The sequence below is a fragment of the Capra hircus genome, chromosome 19 (assembly GCF_001704415.2).
Source record: "Capra hircus breed San Clemente chromosome 19, ASM170441v1, whole genome shotgun sequence".
In the NCBI taxonomy this organism is placed as follows: Eukaryota; Metazoa; Chordata; class Mammalia; order Artiodactyla; family Bovidae; genus Capra; species Capra hircus.
This window is the reverse complement of record NC_030826.1, coordinates 50,036,278-50,055,035: the sequence shown is the minus strand read 5'-3', so window position 1 is coordinate 50,055,035 and position 18,758 is coordinate 50,036,278. Positions and strand designations below refer to the sequence as shown.

The following is an 18,758-nucleotide window of genomic DNA, read 5'->3' as shown; positions in this document are numbered from 1 at the left end:
CTGCCGCCAAGGCAGGAGGATGCTCTGACGAGTTACCAGCTGTACCTGGACTAACTTTGCTGGACTTACAAACAGGCCCTCAGAACAGAATATCATTCATATGTAGAGGACTTACTGTAATTATAAGCTCAAATATGTTTTATTACAATAATTCAGATTTGTAACTCATGGAAAAAATTTCAAATAGTTAAACCAACCTCCACTAATTTCAGCTGCACTGGGACCCAGAAAAAAACATCCAGGTATGGCCTTGCCTGCCTTCCTGTGACAAACACTGAGCAGGTGGGAGCCCGGCAGCCCTGTGGGTAAGGAGGCCCACAGAGGGCAGGGGCGTGGGGTCTGCTGGCCCTCACCTGTGGACCCGCTCCAGCTCCAGGCGGTGTTCCTGCAGCCTCTGCTGGTACTGCTGCTGCAGGTCCTCCAGCCGCCGGGCCTCGCTGGCCAGCGCCTGCTTCAGCTTGGCCACCTCGATCTTGAGCTCGCTCACCTCGGCCTGCCTGGCCTCCTCCAGCCCTCGGGCCTGGGCAAACGCGGCGTCGTAGCGCTCCAGCTCCTGGTCCCGCTCCTCCAGCACCTGCAGGTTGTAGATGAAGTCCTCCCGCAGGCGCCGCAGCTTCCCCTGAGCCTCCTCCAGCCGGCGCTGCGTGTCCTGCAGGGTCGCCTCCTGCATTTGGGAGCGCTGGGCCTGCAGCGCTCGCCACTCCTCCTCCTTGCGAGCCAGCAGGGCGTTCAGGTCCTGCTCCGAGGGTGGGGGCATCATGTCAGCAGCTGCAGCAAAGAGAAGGTGGGCTCTGGGTTCACTGATAGGAAAGCTGTGCTCCACAACACCCACCTCAGACCCCCACCTTAGTGCCTGCTGCCACCAAGGCAGGAGGATGCTCTGACTAGTTACCAGCTATCTGGTCACACCCTGAATCCTGGAGAGCCAAAGGCAGCTCCCCTAGGGTCCAGCAGGGCAAGGGCACACAGACCCAGACTCCAAAGGCTCTTTCTACCCTCTCCTCACCCTGCAGGAGAGGGAACACACAGGAAGTGCAGGATCACAGAGGGAAGAGGAGAAGGAAAGATAGGGAGTGTTGCTTGCTCACTTACAAGAGCTGCTGCTGCCGCCAAGTCGCTTCAGTCGTGTCCGACTCCGTGCGACCCCACAGACGGCAGCCCACCAGGCTCCGCCGTCCCTGGGATTCTCCAGGCAAGAACACTGGAGTGGGGTGCCATTTCCAGTTTAATGAAGTGCTCTCTCTATTTTGTAAATAAAAACCCGAGGCTGCTCCGGCCAGCCCCATGTGGCTCTGGAGAGCCAGTGCCCCTTCCCACCCCCATGTTCTACTCCTGGAGCTGGAATGAAGCTCTGGAGATCCACCATCCAGGATCACGCTCCACTGCTCTTGGGTCCAATCTATTGTGCACAGACATGTTTTTAAAAACACAATAAAGTGCTAGGAAAAAAAGGGAAAAAAATACATAATACACTACTCCAATTTTTTAATTGTTAGATTCAACAGCATAAAACCACCTTGTCAAATTTCCAAGTGTCTGGAGATCTGTTGCTTCCCATGTCCACTGAGGATGCCCACACATGGGGCAGGGCTGCTGAGAGTTGCTCCCCACCTGGGCACCTCCATGACTATCCTGGTCCCAGCACCGGCGGAGATGGGGTGGACTCTCATGTGCAAAATCGCTTGTGGGGGCGTGGAGTGGGAATGGAGTGGGAGTGATATCTCCCTGGTTGACTTATGCAGTGAGTCTGAGGCCATGGGTCATGCCCCACCAGCTACACAGCAGGCCCAGAGGGATGCAGGTTGGCCCAGGTGCCGTGAGCATCTTATGGGACAGAGGGTGGAAATGTGAGTGATGCCTGGCTCTGAGAGGGCTTTTCCAGGAAGGCCAGGTAGGGTCTGAGACAGGCATCTGGCCATTAACTTCTGTGTATCATTGTCCTCAAAGCATCTGAAATGTCTGATTCATTTTAAGTGGGTCTTTTTTTAAGATGAAAAGACATACGGTCCCAGGCCATCTCAACCCACAAGGTCAATACACATTCACAGAATTCCTCCTGGACAGAGGGAGATTTCTAACAGGAACAGGATTTCAGGGGCCTGTGAAGACACCCTGCGGGTTGTGAAGGTTCCATGTAGCCCCTCCCATGAGGGGTACCAGCAGCATCAATACCGGTCTCCCTTGGTCAAAGTAAAGCAAATATCCATAGGCAAACTCAGAAACAAGAACAAGAGAACCTGAGGGTCTTTTTGTTTGTTTGTTTGTTTACGCATTACATTGACAGTAAACACTCCCCAAACCAGAAAGAACACTACTTTTTTCAGAGACATGAAGTTCATTTCACTCCTGAAATTACTAACAAAAACCAACAACAGTTCTACCATGAACCCTTACTTTCCAGAACTCAGTGGAGGTAAGAAAGAAATGGACAAACTTTTCATGTTGTTCAAGGCTTTGATGGCATCAGGTTTCTTGTGATGGAATGTTTTGAGGGACCTCAACTCAGACCCCTGCAGAGCTGCTGCCCCTAGCACCGCGGAAACAGACAGTCCTGTGTCCTCAGACAGCCCAAGCCTTGCTTAGTAGATGAGTTGTGGACTCTTTGCCCTGTCAAAGGTGATCACTAATAGTACAACACATAAAACTCTAGAGGAAGACAACAAAAAACCAAAAAACAAGTCCATACATACCCCACCAAAAAATTACCTGTTGTAATAAAAATTATTACTATAACATCCTGGTAGCAATATGAAAAAAAAAAAAGTAAAGGAGAAATTGTCAGAATGGTCTGGGTTTTGATTTAGAGGCTCCCAAAATATTCCGTCAGGACTAAAGAAACAGTATGGGTGTGTTTTCTGGAAGATGTGTGCTGTGTGCTGGGCTACCCCAGCGGACAGTGGGAAAATGAAACAAGCTTTCCAGACATTTGTTTTCCTGAGCTGAGCACAGCAGTGGTCAGAACACAGAAAAATAAAATAAGAAAACACAACATGAAACACATTAGGACTGGGCAATAAAGGCCAGGTAATTATTGAGTACTAAGGGCGGCTTGTTAGAAGGCAAAGCACAAAGGAAGACAGGATCCATCATCAGATTTGCATCTTTCATATGGAAAAAGTAAGGCAGTCTCCCAGGTGAAGCCACTGGCATTTACTAGATCTAGACAAATTCCTTATGTAGTTCTTCCTATAAGGGCAACGAATGGTGCAGGGCACAGCCTGGCAAGCTTTGTTCCTTTTCAGGCCAGTCAGCAAATATTTGGGACTTTGTGGGTCACAGGGTCTCTATGGAAATGCCTTAACTCTGCATGAAAGCAGCCGAAGAAGACAGAAAATGGGCAGGCTGAGTTTGGCCCATGAGTTTGGCCCATGGCCTGCTGTGCTGACCCCCTGAACCTTACACAGGAGATGCTCTTATCAGCAACTGTGTGACAAATACAGTCATTTCTTAAGACTGATCATTGCACCCCTAATCCTCAGGGGTCCGAGATGAGCTCAATTCGGACACAAATATCCATCCACAGCTCTTGCCTGGTGTCCACCAGGGGTTTGGGCCAGGCTCACGGAGGGGAAGAGACACACGCACTTCCAGCCCAGCCAGTCTCAGGGTTACTGCACCAGAGAGGAGGCACAGAGGGGAGTCCCCGACACACCCCTCAGGGAGAGGACACAGACACAAGAGGCTGAGAGAGCGGCAGGAGAGCGCAGGGCCCTGTGATGCTGCGATAGAGTAACAGATGTAAACACTGGGCTTCATCCACGGTTCCTGGCATCAGGCTCCTAAAACCCTTATTTCCTAAATGACAGGAGCTAAACAGGTATCTTTAGTTATACTGAGTTTTTGTTCCTAGTTCCTAAAAAAAACTGGATGAAACGATGTCCCCCATTATTCATAAAAAACCTCTTTCAACCACACCTGAGTCAGTTAATGATGTGAGTTTGGAAAGCCCTTGGATAACCAATGAACGAGGGCTGGTTGCCAGCAGAACTAACCACAGGATTAGAGGGTTGAAACTTGCAGCTCCACCTCCCAACTTTCAGGGAACTGAGAGGAGCTGGAGGCGGAAATCAATTACCAATGGCTAACGGACCAGTACTTTGGCCACCTCATGCGAAGAGTTGACTCACTGGAAAAGACTCTGATGCTGGGAGGGATTGGGGGCAGGAGGAGAAGGGGACGCCAGAGGATGAGATGGCTGGATGGCATCACTGACTCAATGGGCGTGAGTCTGAGTGAACTCTGGGAGTTGGTGATGGACAAGGAGGCCTGGCGTGCTGTGATTCATGGGGTTGCAAAGAGTCAGACACGACTGAGCGACTGAACTGAACTGAACTGAACTAGCCTGTATAATCTGGTCAGGATTGTCAAAATCCTGCCAGATTGGCCTCCAACCCATGATTTGCATAGGACTGCCAAACAATCCGGAGAAGGGGATGGCACCCCACTCCAGTACTCTTGCCTGGAAAATCCCATGGGTGGAGGAGCCTGGTGGGCTGCAGTCCATGGGGTCGCGAAAAGTTGGACATGACTGAGCAACTTCACTTTCACTTTTCACTTTCATGCACTGGAGAAGGAAATGGCAACCCACCCCAGTGTTCTTGCCTGGAGAATCCCAGGGACGGGGGAGCCTGGTGGGCTGCCGTCTATGGGGTGGCACAGAGTTGGACATGACTGAAGCGACTTAGCAGCAGCAGCAGCAGCAGCCAAACAATCTAGGCACAAGTGCATTTCTTTAAAGGAGGTTACTCAACCAAAAGACATCTTCCAAACCCAGATACCCAAAACCCAAAACCTGTCTGTTTGCTGCAAAACAAAACTAAGCACCGTATCTCAGCAGCACCTTCCTGGGGAGATTCAGGGGCTAGTCCCTGGAAAAAAATGGACCGGGCAGCTGCTCAGACTTGTCCACAGTCTTTGAGGACAGGCAAGGGGCCAACTAGCCACAGGTAAAAAGTCCCTCTGGACTTAACCTCCTGGCTGGCAACTAGGTTCATTTTGCCCCCATACAACAAAACTCCCTTAGACAAAAAGGTTTGCAGTCTTTATTTGCAAGACAGTCAAGCAACCAGTGGATTTCAAATCCACCTCCCCAGAGGCGGCTTGGGGTATTTATGAGATCAGGAATAAAGAGGCAGGGGGGTCAGAGGTGTGGGGAGCGTGAGGAAAGGGGATTGAAAAATGGGACTTCCCTGGTGGTCCAGTGGCTAAGACTCTGCACTCCCAATGCAGGGTGCCTGGGTTCAATCCCTGGTCAGGGAACTAGATTCTGCGAGCAATGACTAAGACTCAGTGCAGTCAAATAAGTCAATATTAAAAAGAAGAAGAAGATTGGTAATCGATCTTCACAGTCATCCTAGTTTTTATTATCCACAGTATCCTAGTTACACACTAGGATACAGGCCTCTGCATGCTTTCGTAAGCTTATTTTAAATTCATTAACTCATGTGGCTGCATCAGGCCTTAGTTGCGACATGCAGGGTATTTTATTGCGAGGTGTAGGCTTCTCTCGAGTCGCGGTGCACGGGCTCCGGAACGTGCGGGCTCAGTAATTTCAGGGACCAGGGGCCAGACCCTCAGGGAAGTCCTCCCCTGCACGTGTTGAGGGTGGGGTTTTCGACTCTCCGACGTCAAAAGGTCACCAAGCGGACATTCCTACTTGTCCTTTTGGAGGGTCAGCGATCCTATCCAGTCTTAACTGGCTCAGCTCAAACTAGATGCAGTTGACTCCAAGTCCCGGAAAACAACTCAGGCAAACATTGTTTAGGTTACATGTTGCTGGCAGGATATCCAAGTCTTAAAACCACCTTGATCAGTGATGGCAGGTGAACGGGCTTGACTAATTATTACGCATGGTTTCAAAAGCACCCATAAAAATCCTTGAACTACCAGATTTGGAGAGCCTCTAGGCTGGTGAAGGTGTGGAGACATGGAGGACAGCATGCTGGGAGAGAGGGGGTGCGAGCTCCCAGCCCCTCCCGCTCACCTTGTCCTGTACAGCTCTTCCATCTGGCCGCTCAGAGTTGTGTCCACTTACAATAAACCGGTGATCTAGTACGTGAACACTTCCCAGAGTTCTGTGAGCTGCTCTGGGACATTACTGAACCTGAGGAGAGGGCTCCTGTCCTGATTCAGAGCAGCCGGGAGAAGCACAGACGACAACCTGGACTTGCCACGGGCATCCCACGGGGCCGGCACTAATCCCCGGCAGTCAGTGTGGAAACTGAATAAGATAATGCGTGTGCTGGTGATGCGTGGCGGAGGAAGCACCCCCCGATGAGGGGCCTCAGGGAGCAAGCAGGCCTTCTGACTGAGAGCAGGGAGGGAGGAGGAAGCAAGTGTCCTGACAGCACTATCCTAACCAGGAGCACGTGGTGGCCTCCCCCCAGGGCTCTGCAGCAGAGGAGAGCTGCACCGGGGTGGCCTTGGACAGAGCTGCAGCCTCCACGCCCACTCCTGCTAGGCAGTCTCACCCTACACACAGGCACCTGATGGAGACCCCGGGGCCTGCTGCCCTTGATTCTGTGTGCCCCTGCCCCCGTAGCCCTCAGCTTGTCAATGGCACTCCCCTCCAGAACTAGCCTGGACTTCCTGCTGTCTCTCACCCACCAGGCCGCCCTTCAGCCACCATCATCTCTCACCTGGAGCCTCGCTGACTCCAGACCCTGAACTGGCGCCTCTGCTACACACCTGCCCTTTTATGGCCACCAAAGGGATGGGTTGGAAAAAAAAAGCCTTCCCTTCCCAACACACCCACAAGGGCTTCCTGTTCCTCAGTCCACTTACAACACCTGGATCACCACCTTCAGGGCTGGGAGGTGCCTAATCTTTCTTGTCAGTCAGCTGCCCCTCTGCCTGGAAACTGGCATGTAGGCTCCTTCCTGTCACTGAGACCAACTCAAGTGTTACTCCAGGAAATCCTCCCGAATCTTCAACCGAAACTGGTGCTAGGACGGAGCCCTATTCACATTCAAATTCTCTGCTTGGCACTTATCAGGAGACGGTGGTTTACTGCTTATGTGTCATTCTTTCCTACACGTTCCACATGGTATCCCATAAGTGGAACTCCAGCACACAGGAGGCGCTCAAAAGTATGGACTAAATAACTAAATGGAAACAAAAACTATCCCAGGACAATCATAAACGTGGGGCTCTGGGGCTAGAGCAGAGGAACTGGAGGAAGGCAGGTATCTCTGCTCCCCAGGGGCCTTCCAAACCCTTCCTCCTCCAAAGGCTCGGCTTCCTTAAAGTGCCCAAAGCCCTGTGCACTCCACCACAGAGGATAGCCCTGCATCCACTGGGTTTGCCTGGCCCACCTCTGCCACCCCATCCATGGCTTCCCCCACTCCAAAATACCCTAGCCCCCCACACTCTGATCGCCAGCCCTCACCCTTCAGCTCCGGTCACTCTAGATGGACAATTACTAGAGCTTTACAGGTGTTATTGGAGGTATCCATGAACTACAGGAAAAGCATCATTCACTTTAACAAGTTTTGAATTCAGTAAAAAAGCTGGAGTTACTGGCTTCAAATTCAATCAGGTGCTAAGCATTTCCCCGAAGCAGACAGCTGAGAGGATTCCCCAAGTGTGTCCTGCCGTGTGTCCCGGGCACACTGTTCTCTTCCCCAATCCCCGGCACACTGAAGCAGAGAACAAATGCCTGCTTCTACTCCGTGCAGGACGTGTATCACTGCGGCCAGAGAAACGTGATGTTAAGTAACGTAAAATTCGCACAGACATAGCAACCTTTCTTAAATCCACTCATTTATTCATTTAACAAATATTTATTCATCACTCACTACATGTCAGGAGCTGTTTCACCTGCTGGAGACATAGGGGCCAGGTCCCCACCCCGACGAGTTGTCATCCTTGCTGGGACAAGACAGAGGTGCACGGGAACAAAGGCAGGAGGAGGTAACTTCTGGGAGTGGCTGGAGGCCCCAGCCTCCAGCAGGAAATGGCAGGAAGTGGCTCTGCTTAGCCTTTACAAGGCTCACATCCTGCTCAGCTGTGGCCCCTGCCCTGGTGCAGGGGACCCAGGACCACTGGGAAACCAGGGTTCCGGCAGGTCAGGTTGGCCACCAAGTTCAGGCAAAGTCCAGTGTGAGATAACAAGGCGACTCAGTGACCTCCAAAATTTCAGGTTCACCCACGCTAACTGGACATCTAATGGCTGGCCCTCCACAAACCACAACATATGTACAAACCCGACTGCCTATGGTGGGACTGTGTGAGTGTGAGCTGGTGGGTGGCCTAGCGAGTTCTGGGTCTGGCACAGGACTCACCTGTCAGCAGAAATCATGCATTCACAGGCCACCCACATACCTCTGCACGATCACAGGCAAAGAATCAGTTTTTAAGCAAATATACAACTTCAAAGGATACTGATGCTACTGTTATCGTTGATGAAGTGCCCATGAGTCATCACTATGGTTCTTTATGGAGACAGCAGGCCAAAGTCTGTGAGGTCAATAGGAATCCCTCTTCTGAGGACTCTCGTAGGCTTGCCTCTTAAATGCACCGATCGCACAGTCACCCATGGGAATTACATTTCTAGTATAAAAATCTGATCATGTGATACTGTGCCCACGGCACATGGCCTTATTGAAAAAAAAGTTCAACACACAGTATATGAAGTTTGGCACAGTATATGAAGACACCTAAGGGGCTTCTCTGGTGGCTCAGTGGTAAAGAATCCGCCTACCAATGCAAGAGACACGGGTACGATCCCTGATCCGGGAAGATCCCACATGCCTCACAGCAACTAAGCCTGTGTGCCACAACTATTGAGTCTGTGCTCTAGAGCCAGCGAGTCACACGTGGGCCGAGCCCACATGCCGCAACTGACGAAGCCAGCATGTCCTAGAGCCCATCCTCCACAAGAGAAGCCACCGAAATGAGAAGCTCGCACACTGCAACTAGAGAGTAGCCCTGGCTCTCTACAACCGGAGAAAAGCCCACAGAGCAGTGAGAACCCAGCACTGCCAAAAACTAAACAAAATCCCCGGAAAGAAACCAGCTGCTACTGTGCACGCTCCACTGCACCCCGACATGCCCGGCGCTCGTGCTCCTTTCCTTCCCACTCCAACACAGACAGCCTGCCCTGCTTCCGTTATAAATCCTAAAAGCGCTGAGGCTGAGATGAATGGCTTTTATTAAACACCGGATTCAAAATGTGGACCCAGTCTGTCTGTCAGCCAGCAGGCATCCCCAGCAAACATCCAGTTTCCGGGAGGGACCAAACAAAACTGGGGAAACTGGTAGGTGGTAGGTGGGGAGCCTGCTGTCAACTCAGCTTGGCCCACGGCACTCACGGTCTTCAAAGAGAACCAGTGGGCTCAGCGCGACTATGCTAGGTCGTCTCATCACTCTGATGTTCTCATCTGTAAAATGCTGAGCTTTCTAAACTTCGTTTTGTTTTTTTTTTAATCTAAAGAAGAGTAACCTGTCAGTTCTAAAAGGCACTTGGAAACCCCTGGGTTTTAGGAAGAGGGAAATTACTCCTCATGAAAGCCTTGGTTTCCCAAACATGGAAAGTCTGCAGGCTGCAAACAGACACAAGCAGCAGAAGCCCATCTGGAAGAACACCTCAGTGCTGGGTGAGCTGGAGTGCACCCCTGGTGCACCGACACTGCCGGGCTACACAGGAGACAGCAGGCAGTGTGGAAGAGCTTGGGCACTCACTCACTCTCTTACCCAAAACCCAGCAGTGGGCTGCAGCGGTTGACCATCCTTGTCAGATCAAAGGGACCAGCAAGAAAAAGGCTCAGAAGTCGGCGTGTCCAGGCAGTGAGAGGCTCAGAGGTGTCTCTTCACAGATAACAACAGGGAAAGGGCTGTGAGGAGGACCCATGGCCAAGCATCTCCTGACAGCCAGTATCATACTTAAAAAGAGTTTGGGGCAAAGGATGAGTCCTAAGGAATTATGAAAAGGAGCTCCATAGAAAAGAAAATGCTTTCCAAGCCAAGTGGGCTCTGCAGAGGGGCCTGCCCTGCCCTGCTCTGCCCTGGCAGGGCCCCCTCTCTGGCATGCTGCCTGTTGGGACTGCGAGCCAGATGTATAGGGCAGGAGCCTGGGAGAATGATTCTGTCCTTGCCAATCTCAGCCCTTGCCAAGATGACCAAGTCATTAGAGCAACACACGTCCAAGTCAGAGAGGAACTCACCGGCTACCTGACTGCAGACATCACAATGGAACTGATCATACTTTTGTTCATCTGACCAAAAACTCGGAGCAACTGTTTTAGAATAAACATTGACAAGTACTTAACTGAAAATACATTGCATGACCTCAATTAAACCTAAGCAGTTACACAAAACACCATTTGTAAAGGCTCAAAGTCAGATACAGAATGTTGTCTTACTGGTGGCTCTGTAAATATATTTAATAAGCTCAATCTATGAAAAATGTTTGTGGGACTTGAAAGAAAGTCCAGAGGTGGCTCATCTCTGTATTCGGGACAAAGGATTCAAGGCCGGCACCCTCTGGAACCCCCGAGTGAACGAAGCTCAGTACAGGTGATCATTAAGGGGATCGAGAGGGTGAAAATTATGGGCCTGTGACTCTTGTCCTTCACTGACTGCCAAATAGTACCCACAACCACTTGTAAAACCTAAGGTGAGAGAAGAGCAGCAGATGGATCTTAATTCCATCACTGGAACTTGCTGGGGATGAGGGATACTGCTCAAGTGAGGAGAATATAGCGCTTTTTTAATCCGAATTTACAGCCGCCAAATTCCCATGCCTCCCCCACCCCGCCCAAAAAAGCAAATAAATGATAGGCGATAAACTGAACAGTCTGTAGTTAAGAGCTGATAATCTGCTCATACTTTTAGAACCACATAAATGTTTCACATACCAAGACTTAAAATCAATAAGGACTTGGGAATTCCCCGGCGGTCCAGTAGTTAGGACTCCATGCTTTCACTGAGGGCCCAGGTTCAATACCTGGTTGGAGAACTAAGATCCCACAAACTGCACAGCATAGGAGGTGGGGGTTGGGGGTGGAATCAATAAGGACTCAAAGTGAAATATAACCAGAAACAAATGAACCTAACTTTATTACAAATTAATAACATGAATACACTAAGGCAACTTTGTAAAATAGATTTTGACTATATATTTAAAGAAAAAACAATCACATGCAAATATCATACTCTACTTAAGTAGGTTTGTTTTTCACAGAAATATGGCTTGGCAATACTGAAACTATATGTGGTCTAGGACTGAGCAAAAACGTTAAGCATACTGAGGACAATAGGGCTCCCCTGTGGCTCACAGTAAAGAATCCGCCTGCCAGTGCAGGGGATGTGGGTTCGATCCTTGGGTCGAGACGATCCCCTGGAGAAGGAAATGGCAACCCACTCTAATATTCTTGCCTGGAGAATTCCATGGACAGAGCAGCCTGGTGGGCGATAGTCCCTGGGGTTGCAGAGAGTCAGACATGACTGGGGGACAAAGACCAGACCAGCCTGAGGCAACGGGAGCCGGAGTTGGAGAGCAAAAAGGGAGGTATTAATAGAAGGAACCCTGTGGTGACGGATTGAAATTGGAGGTATAAACTCAGTTTTGAATACATATACAGATATACGGATATAGAAATAGATACAGATGTATAGGGTGTACACAAATTTATGCTTCCTAGTGCTGCCCATTGAGAAAGCCAAAAAGTAATAACCCTCCAGTAGCAACGAGCACACCTCCAAAGAGCTTGGTTTCAAAAAAAAAAAAAATCTTCTAAATTAAAAGGAACCAACACTCCTTAGAGAAATTTCTGATTCCAGGTTAGGTCAAGGAAAGCACAAGATTGAGTCCAGAATATCCTATGGTACCAGAAAATAAGGAAGTGCTCAAAATGTTGGGGATAGGCTAAAAAGGACACGGAAGCCAACCTGAATGGGCCAAATCTGCACAACAGAGCAACAAAATAAATGACAGTAATGGATTTCTGTGTGTGCATGCTCAGTCTTGGGTGACGCTTTGCAACCCCATTACTGTAGCCAGCCAGGGTCCTCTGTCCATGGAATTTTCCAGGCAAGAATACTGGAGTGGGTTGCCATTTCCTGCTCCAGGGGATCTTCCTGACCCAGGGATTGAACCCCCATCTCTCGTGTCTCATGCACTGGCAGGCAGATTCTTTACCACTGAGTCACCTTGGAAGCCCTTAGTAATGGTCTATAACCTATGAAATAAAATTAGAATGTTCACGCCAAGATAAATAACTGAATAACTTAAAATATGGAAGGTTCTTCCTTACAGTAGAATTCCAACTTGAAAGTGAAAATAATGGAAATGAAAAAATCACTCTGTGGCAAAAGCAACACTTACAATTGTTTCAGAAAATGCTCACTTCTGGATGCTAAAATTAGTGATTTTAAACAATATATTTACACACTTTCAAAGTAACTCCCCACGGGAAAAATGGTAACTCAATGATGGAAACACCTTATAGATATCTCTTAACACAAACGACCAAAGTTAGTATCAGCAGTAATGGGACAAATCGACGCTATACGACTCCTGATAAGATGCAGAGAAAAACACAATTTCACAGGTAAGGTTTTTCTTACCAAAAATGCATAACTTAAAAGTAATCATAAGGGAACATCAGATAAACCCAAACTGAGGGGCATTCTACAAAATAATTGACTCATAAAAGTCAAGGAATGACTGAGGAAGCGCTTCCGATTAAAGAATAAGAAAGAAAACACGGACGGTCCTGGATTGGATCTTGCAAAAGAGAAAAGTCATCCGTGGGATAATTGCTGAGTCTGAATAAATCCGGTACATTAGATCATGGTTTTGTATGAGCTAAGTTTCCTCAGTTTGCTAAAAAGAACTATGGTAACATAAGAGATTAACATTTGGGGGCACCTTGGTAAAAGTACCGAGGCAATCTTTATACTTCTTCTGCAACTCTTTTGTAAATCTCAATTTGTTTTCTTTAGTTACTCTGGACCAGGCTGCCTGGGTCTGAACCTGTCCTCACTGGCTGTGGAACCGGTAAACTCTCCCATCTCTGCAGCGCCCACGTCTTCAGGTTCCTGAAGGAGTCGAACAACAACGCAGAGCACTCAAAGCGTGGCGCCAACGAATGCCCTAGCCTTCCCACCCTGCATGCGACACGCGCGCTTCAGAAAAGAGCCCGGCGGGCTCTGCGTACCGGGCTCCGCGGGCCCGGCACCGCTGTCGCGCCCACAGCCCTGCAGGGTGGCCTCAAGGGAGTGCGCGGCGTCTGGCAGGACTTGGAGGTCTCGGGTTTTTCCAAGAAAAGAGACGACGCCCGTGAAAAGCGACCCAAAGGGCCACAGCTTCTCGCGTCGCCGGCCCCTGAGGCCCCTTGGCGCCCCGCCGCGTCGCCCCCGCGCCCGCGCCTCACCTGGAACGCTGGCCCCGAGCAGCCTCTTGTCTCTCCGCGTTGCCATGGTAATCTGAGTCTGTCGGCCGCCGTCCGGGCGCTCTCGGTACAGCGCTCGGGTTCCGCCGGCCGGAAACGGGAGCCCTGACATCTGGTTCCGGATTCTTCGCCCCCCGCCCGCGCGCAGGTACACCAGACGAGGAAGGTTTCGGACTATCCGATGGCAGGTGGCCGGGTTCTGCGATCCCGCCGGTCTCGGAGCCCGGAAGCTGTTGGCGGCTCTGACGGGTCGGGGTGGGGCCTACAGGGAGCTGTACCTGGGAGGGGAGGGGCTCAGGCTGCACGTGGGCGTGGAGCGGAGTAAAAGTCCGAGACAACGAGAACTGCGTCTTCACGCGTGGATCCTCCGGCAGTGAAACAGGCAGACACTGCGAGGGGGACCCAGAAGAGGCGGGCAAGCAGTGAGCTCTGCGTGTCCGGGATTAGCGGGGCTCAGGATGGCAGGATGGCCTTTCTGGCCAGCGCCCTTGATCTGGGCGCTGTTGCACCGTGTGCTTGCCTTATGAGAATTCATGTTTGTGTGCACTCATAACCTGTGTGCTTTGGTGGTTGTGTGTCCGAGTTACGGGTTAAAAAAAAAAACAAAACCACCTCACAGAGGCAACGAGCAAACCAATATGTCACTGCCCCCATACTTAAGAGACCCTCTTCCCCAGTATCTGAAGGTCTACTGGAGCCGAAGAGGACCAGTTGTCCGAACAAATGTTCAGCCTGCCTGGGCAATCGCACCGTGGAGCTCCAGGAAGTAATGGGCACAGAGGCAGTGGTGGCTGGTCCAGCCTCTCCTCTCCATCTGTGTTTTCTCCACCCTGATGGCATTCTAGCTGCACAGGGCCAGTCCTCAAGCTGTTCCTACCAGACCTCTCAACACAGTTAACAGTAAGAAAGGCTCTGCTTTAAAAGGCAGCTCTTAGAGGGAGGTCCAGGGGTTATTAAACATCAGGCAGATCAATAATTCAAGCCTCCTTGAAAATGGAAGAAGTGATCCTATCAGTGCACAGAAACCATGTGTAAATAGCCCTGCCTTCCTGCCTGGGGAAGCCACAGAGGATCCGCATGACCTTTAACCTATATCCCATAGGCCCTGGGCAGCCTCACTGCCCCCAGCCCAGCTTCAAAGGGCAGTCCAGCTTCAAACCCCAGGCCCACTCCTCTTGTTACAGTTTTCTGGGACTCTGTTTGCTCTTCTCCATAAAGTAGAGATAATGCCTTCCATTCCCCGTGGATTTGAGGATCAGAAACAACATATGAACTACATGCGCGCTGGGTCAGCCCCAGTGAAGGGGCTCTGGGGTGTGTGTGTGTAAACCAAAAGGGCCAAGAGGATACACACTTTTGAATAAAAATAAACCCTAACAACAAACAGGAGTTCTGTACCTCACCATCCACGTTCTGAAACCTGACCATCCCCACCACGACCTTCTCCCTCCAATTACCCCGACACTAATCCTAACCTGAGCCCTGACCTTGACCCTAACTCTGTGACTTCACCAACACGAATTCTACCCCCTAACCCTGACCCACCCAACCATAACCCTGTCCCTGCAATAAACCCCATCCTGACCCTGACCCTGGGCACTAACCCTAAGGGTGGCCCTCGATTCCTATGGTGGGGCCAGCTCCTACCACTTCAATCGCCCAATATCCCAGAACCTCTGATTCCCTCACCTGAGCCCCAAATAAGGCTTTTGGGGTGCTGGGCCAGAGAGGGACAGTACTCCCCTGCCCCTGCACATCACGCGCCCCCCGCCCCCCCACAGAATGATAGAGGCCGGCGGTGGGCCCTCACCACCCTGGGAAGGGCCTTGTCACTTCTGGTGGGCCCACAGCCCCACTAGGGCCTGCAACTTTGTCCACTTGGGCTCTGGAGCTCGGCCTCTTAACTGTGCCCCATGTCCAGGAGCTCAGTAGATGCTCGTGGAAGGGGAGAAGGGACACACTGATCACTCTCTACCCAGCTCCCTGCCCGATCTTCCCACAGGTCAGGCCAGACCCAACATTCTCCCAGTCTGTCTCCCCCGACCTGCCCACCATCCTGCCAGTCAGACCAGACCCCCTCTTCCACCCAGAGTGCCCTCTACCCACCCTGCAAGGCAGGTGACTCTTCAGCCAGCCTGCTGCATCCACACTGTAGCCAGTGCTGACGGACCATGTGTCTGTCCTGGGGCCACACAGTGACCACAAACGGGGCATGAGACAACAGTTCGGGAGGCCACAAACCCAAATCAAGGTGTCTGCAGGGCTTTGCTCCCTCCAAAGGCCCTGGATAGAATCCTGACCCACCCTTTCCAGCTTCAGGTATCTAGTGGCACTATCCTTGCTGCCCTTCAGCCCATTGGCACATCACTCCACTCTCTTCCACCTTCATCACGTGGCCTTCCTCCCAGGTCTGTCTTCACAGGTTCTTTTTCCAAAGACACCAGCCCTGTTGGGCTAGAGCCACCCTGCTCCCATGTGACCTCATCTTAACTAATTACATCTATAAAGATCCTATTTCCAGTGACTTCCCTGATGGTCCAGTGGCTAAGACCACAACTCACAATGCAGGGAGCACAGGTTCGATACCTGATCAGGGAACTAGATCCCACATGCTGCAACTAAAGATCTCTCATGCCACAATGAAACTGAAGATCCTGCGTGCAGCAACTAAAACCTGGAACAGCCAAATATATAAATATATTTTTAAAAGTCTCTGTTTCCAAGGAAGGTCACATGCTGAAGTACTGGGACCAGAACACATCTTTTGGGGGCCACCATTCAACCCACTACAGACTGCTTCCCCTGGGATGATAGCTATCCAGGGCCAGTTCCCCACAGGCCACCCTATACTCACAGATGTGGTAACAGAACCGTGGAGGTTTAGGTTAACTCCTTGCCCAGCACCTCCATGACCAGCAAAGCCAGGATCAAACTGCCCCTGCACCCCAAGCATACAGTGGGAGCCTATGAGGGTCTAATGCCTGTGGGATAATAAAAACATTGCAGGGCCACTGAAGGGCTGGCAAAGAGCTAGTGCTGGACCTTCCTGAGAAGCCAGTGGGCTCTGAGGGGCCCTGCTTCCCAGTATGTCATCTGGGATGGCACCCATATCTCATGGAGCCCTCATAGCCACGCTCGAGTGATTCTAGAACTCTCCACACTTTACAGATAAGGAAACTGAGGCCGGGGTCCTCAGGAGTGGGCCAAGGCTGCCAGCCTGGGGCGGGGGTGGTCAACCATTCTGCTCCCATTGGCACCCCGCTCCCGCCACACACACCTAAACTCAGTGCAGATGTCAACACTGGGTGGCAGAATAGCTCATTGTGGTGTGGCGTAAAGCAGGATGGCCACCCATCAAAGGGCTGGACTTGAGCTTTGGCCCCCAGATCCTGGAATGTTGCCTGTCCTGTTTCTGGGTGATCATTGAGTGACCCCTGTGTAGGCAGACTGGCCTGGCAGCTGGATGCCCTCCAGGACAGTGCCCCCTAGTGGTGGCAGAAAGAACAAAGAGCTGCGTGTCGAGGTGACTCCAGGTCCTTCCTCCAATTTTTGCCCACAGCTCTCATGGTGCTGGGAGCTGACCTCACAGTGGGAACCCTACTGCAGGCCCCTCATGGGGTCCCCAAAATCACAGGGATCTGGGTGGGGCCAGCTTGGGCACATGGCCTTGAGCAAGTCTTTCCCCTCAGATTAGGAAGGTGCCTGTGCTGGGCTCCAATGACCTACCCACTTGCTCACAGGCCCCAGGGCAGGAAAGGCCAGGCTTCTACCTGCTGCCTGGGCCTCTGAGTGCCCCAGTGGACTTCCAGAAGGGGCTGGGCCAATCCTTGTGGTCCCAAGGAAACAGGGACCAGTGGGGGCTTTGTGGGAGATGTCCTTCACCCCTCCCCCATGTATGTGCCAGGCCATGGTCAGCCAGCTGGATGGTCCCTGCCCACGTCCCCAAACAAGCGATGCCTTGTGAACTGGGCAGCAAACTGGGGCAGGGGAGGGCATCTTCATGGCCCACAACCAGGAAGGGCCTCTGGTGGCAAGCACAGCACTTCTGGAAGAGATGGGTGGAGAGGGGGCCCAAGGTAGCCATTTCCTAGAGGTCAAGGCCTGGAGGCAGAAGTCGGGCTCTGGATGTGGGCAGGACAGAGGAGGGTAATCCTTGTGAGACCGATGTCAAAGGGACAAGCTGCCCGATGAGTGGGAACCAAGAGGGGGTGTGCCTCACCAGGTCAACTGACCCCCACAGCCGCCTTGCCTGGGGGGCTGGTGTCCACCTCACTTTGCTGTCCACTGCAGCCCGTAGGGTGGTTCTGGGCTGGGGGGTTCTGGGCTGAGGAATTCCAGTCACCAAACCCCCAGAGACCATAAGGTCCACACTCTGGGGTGAAAGTGAGGAGTCCAAAGGTGAGGGAGGCTGGGAGCTGGAGTGGCCAGAGCGGGGACAGGAACCACTCACATGCCTTCCTGGAAACCACCCGCGAGCTGGCGCTCAAGGGGCGAGGGACTGGCTGTGTCCTGCCCGCCCCTGAGCGCCCCCAGGCATTCCGCCGAGCTGTGCTGAGTCACCGGGAGGAGGAGGGCTGCGGTCGGCGCAGGAAGGTTGAGCAAGGCCTTTCCTCTCAGTGGCTGCACCGATGCTCAGCCTGGCACAAAGCCCGGTCCACTCTCTCAGCCCCTCAGTGGCTCCTGGCCTGGCTCCTTGCCAACACCTGGCCGTGTCCTCCAGCTGTCCATGCCGGCTTGGTGAAAGCCAAGCGCAGGGTGGGCTGTGACATCCATCCCCCACCTCAGGAGGACTTTCCCAGGCCTCTAGGGGCCAGGCAGGGGCTGGGGCATGACCTCAGTCCCCTGGGGCTGAGATGCTCCAGGTTGAGATTAGGGGGTGAGTGGGGAGCTATAAATCTGGATACCACTTCGGAGAAGGCAGCCCAGGTGAGCCAAGTTGGAGCCCTAGACAGCAAGACCAATGATCAAAAAACCCACACCCAGCTCACCCCTAATCAAGCAGGCAGATCCCCGGCAAGGGTAACATTGAGAGAGTTGGCCAAAGTAAGGTCAGGGGCTGAGTGCATGGCCAGGACTAAGTTGTCTGGGCCACCAGGCAGCCCATCTGAGTGAGACCTGAATGGTGGCCGATGAAGAGAGATAGAGGCCTGGGCGGGGGCGAGGGGTGTGTGGCGGGGGGCGGTTGGGAGGCTCCCTCTGGCCGCTGCATGGGAAATGGGCTATGGGGGTGGAGAGGAGGCTGGACGGTGTGTGGAGGCGCCCTTCCTTGAATGTCCTCACTCACCTGCATTCATGAAGTGCCTGCTCTGTTCTGGGCACTGTTCCAGACCCCAGAGCAGGCAAAGCTCTCCCAGGATTGGGGGG

The 18,758-nt window shown here is 52.1% G+C and overlaps 1 protein-coding gene across 2 annotated transcripts in view; it reads right to left on the bottom strand.

Annotated features, from left to right (window-relative positions):
* CCDC57 (coiled-coil domain containing 57) overlaps positions 1 to 13,577 on the bottom strand; it is a 109,341-nt gene extending 95,764 nt beyond the window's left edge. Inside the window, exons 1-2 of one of the 2 annotated variants that reach the window (XM_018065414.1) lie at positions 13,377 to 13,577; positions 354 to 768 (exon numbers count right to left, since the gene is read on the bottom strand). In XM_018065414.1, coding sequence (XP_017920903.1) covers positions 354 to 768; positions 13,377 to 13,506 — 545 coding nt within the window. In that variant the 5' untranslated portion in view covers positions 13,507 to 13,577. The remainder of the gene's footprint in view (positions 1 to 353; positions 769 to 13,376) is intronic. The other variant, XM_018065413.1, reaches the window with a different exon arrangement.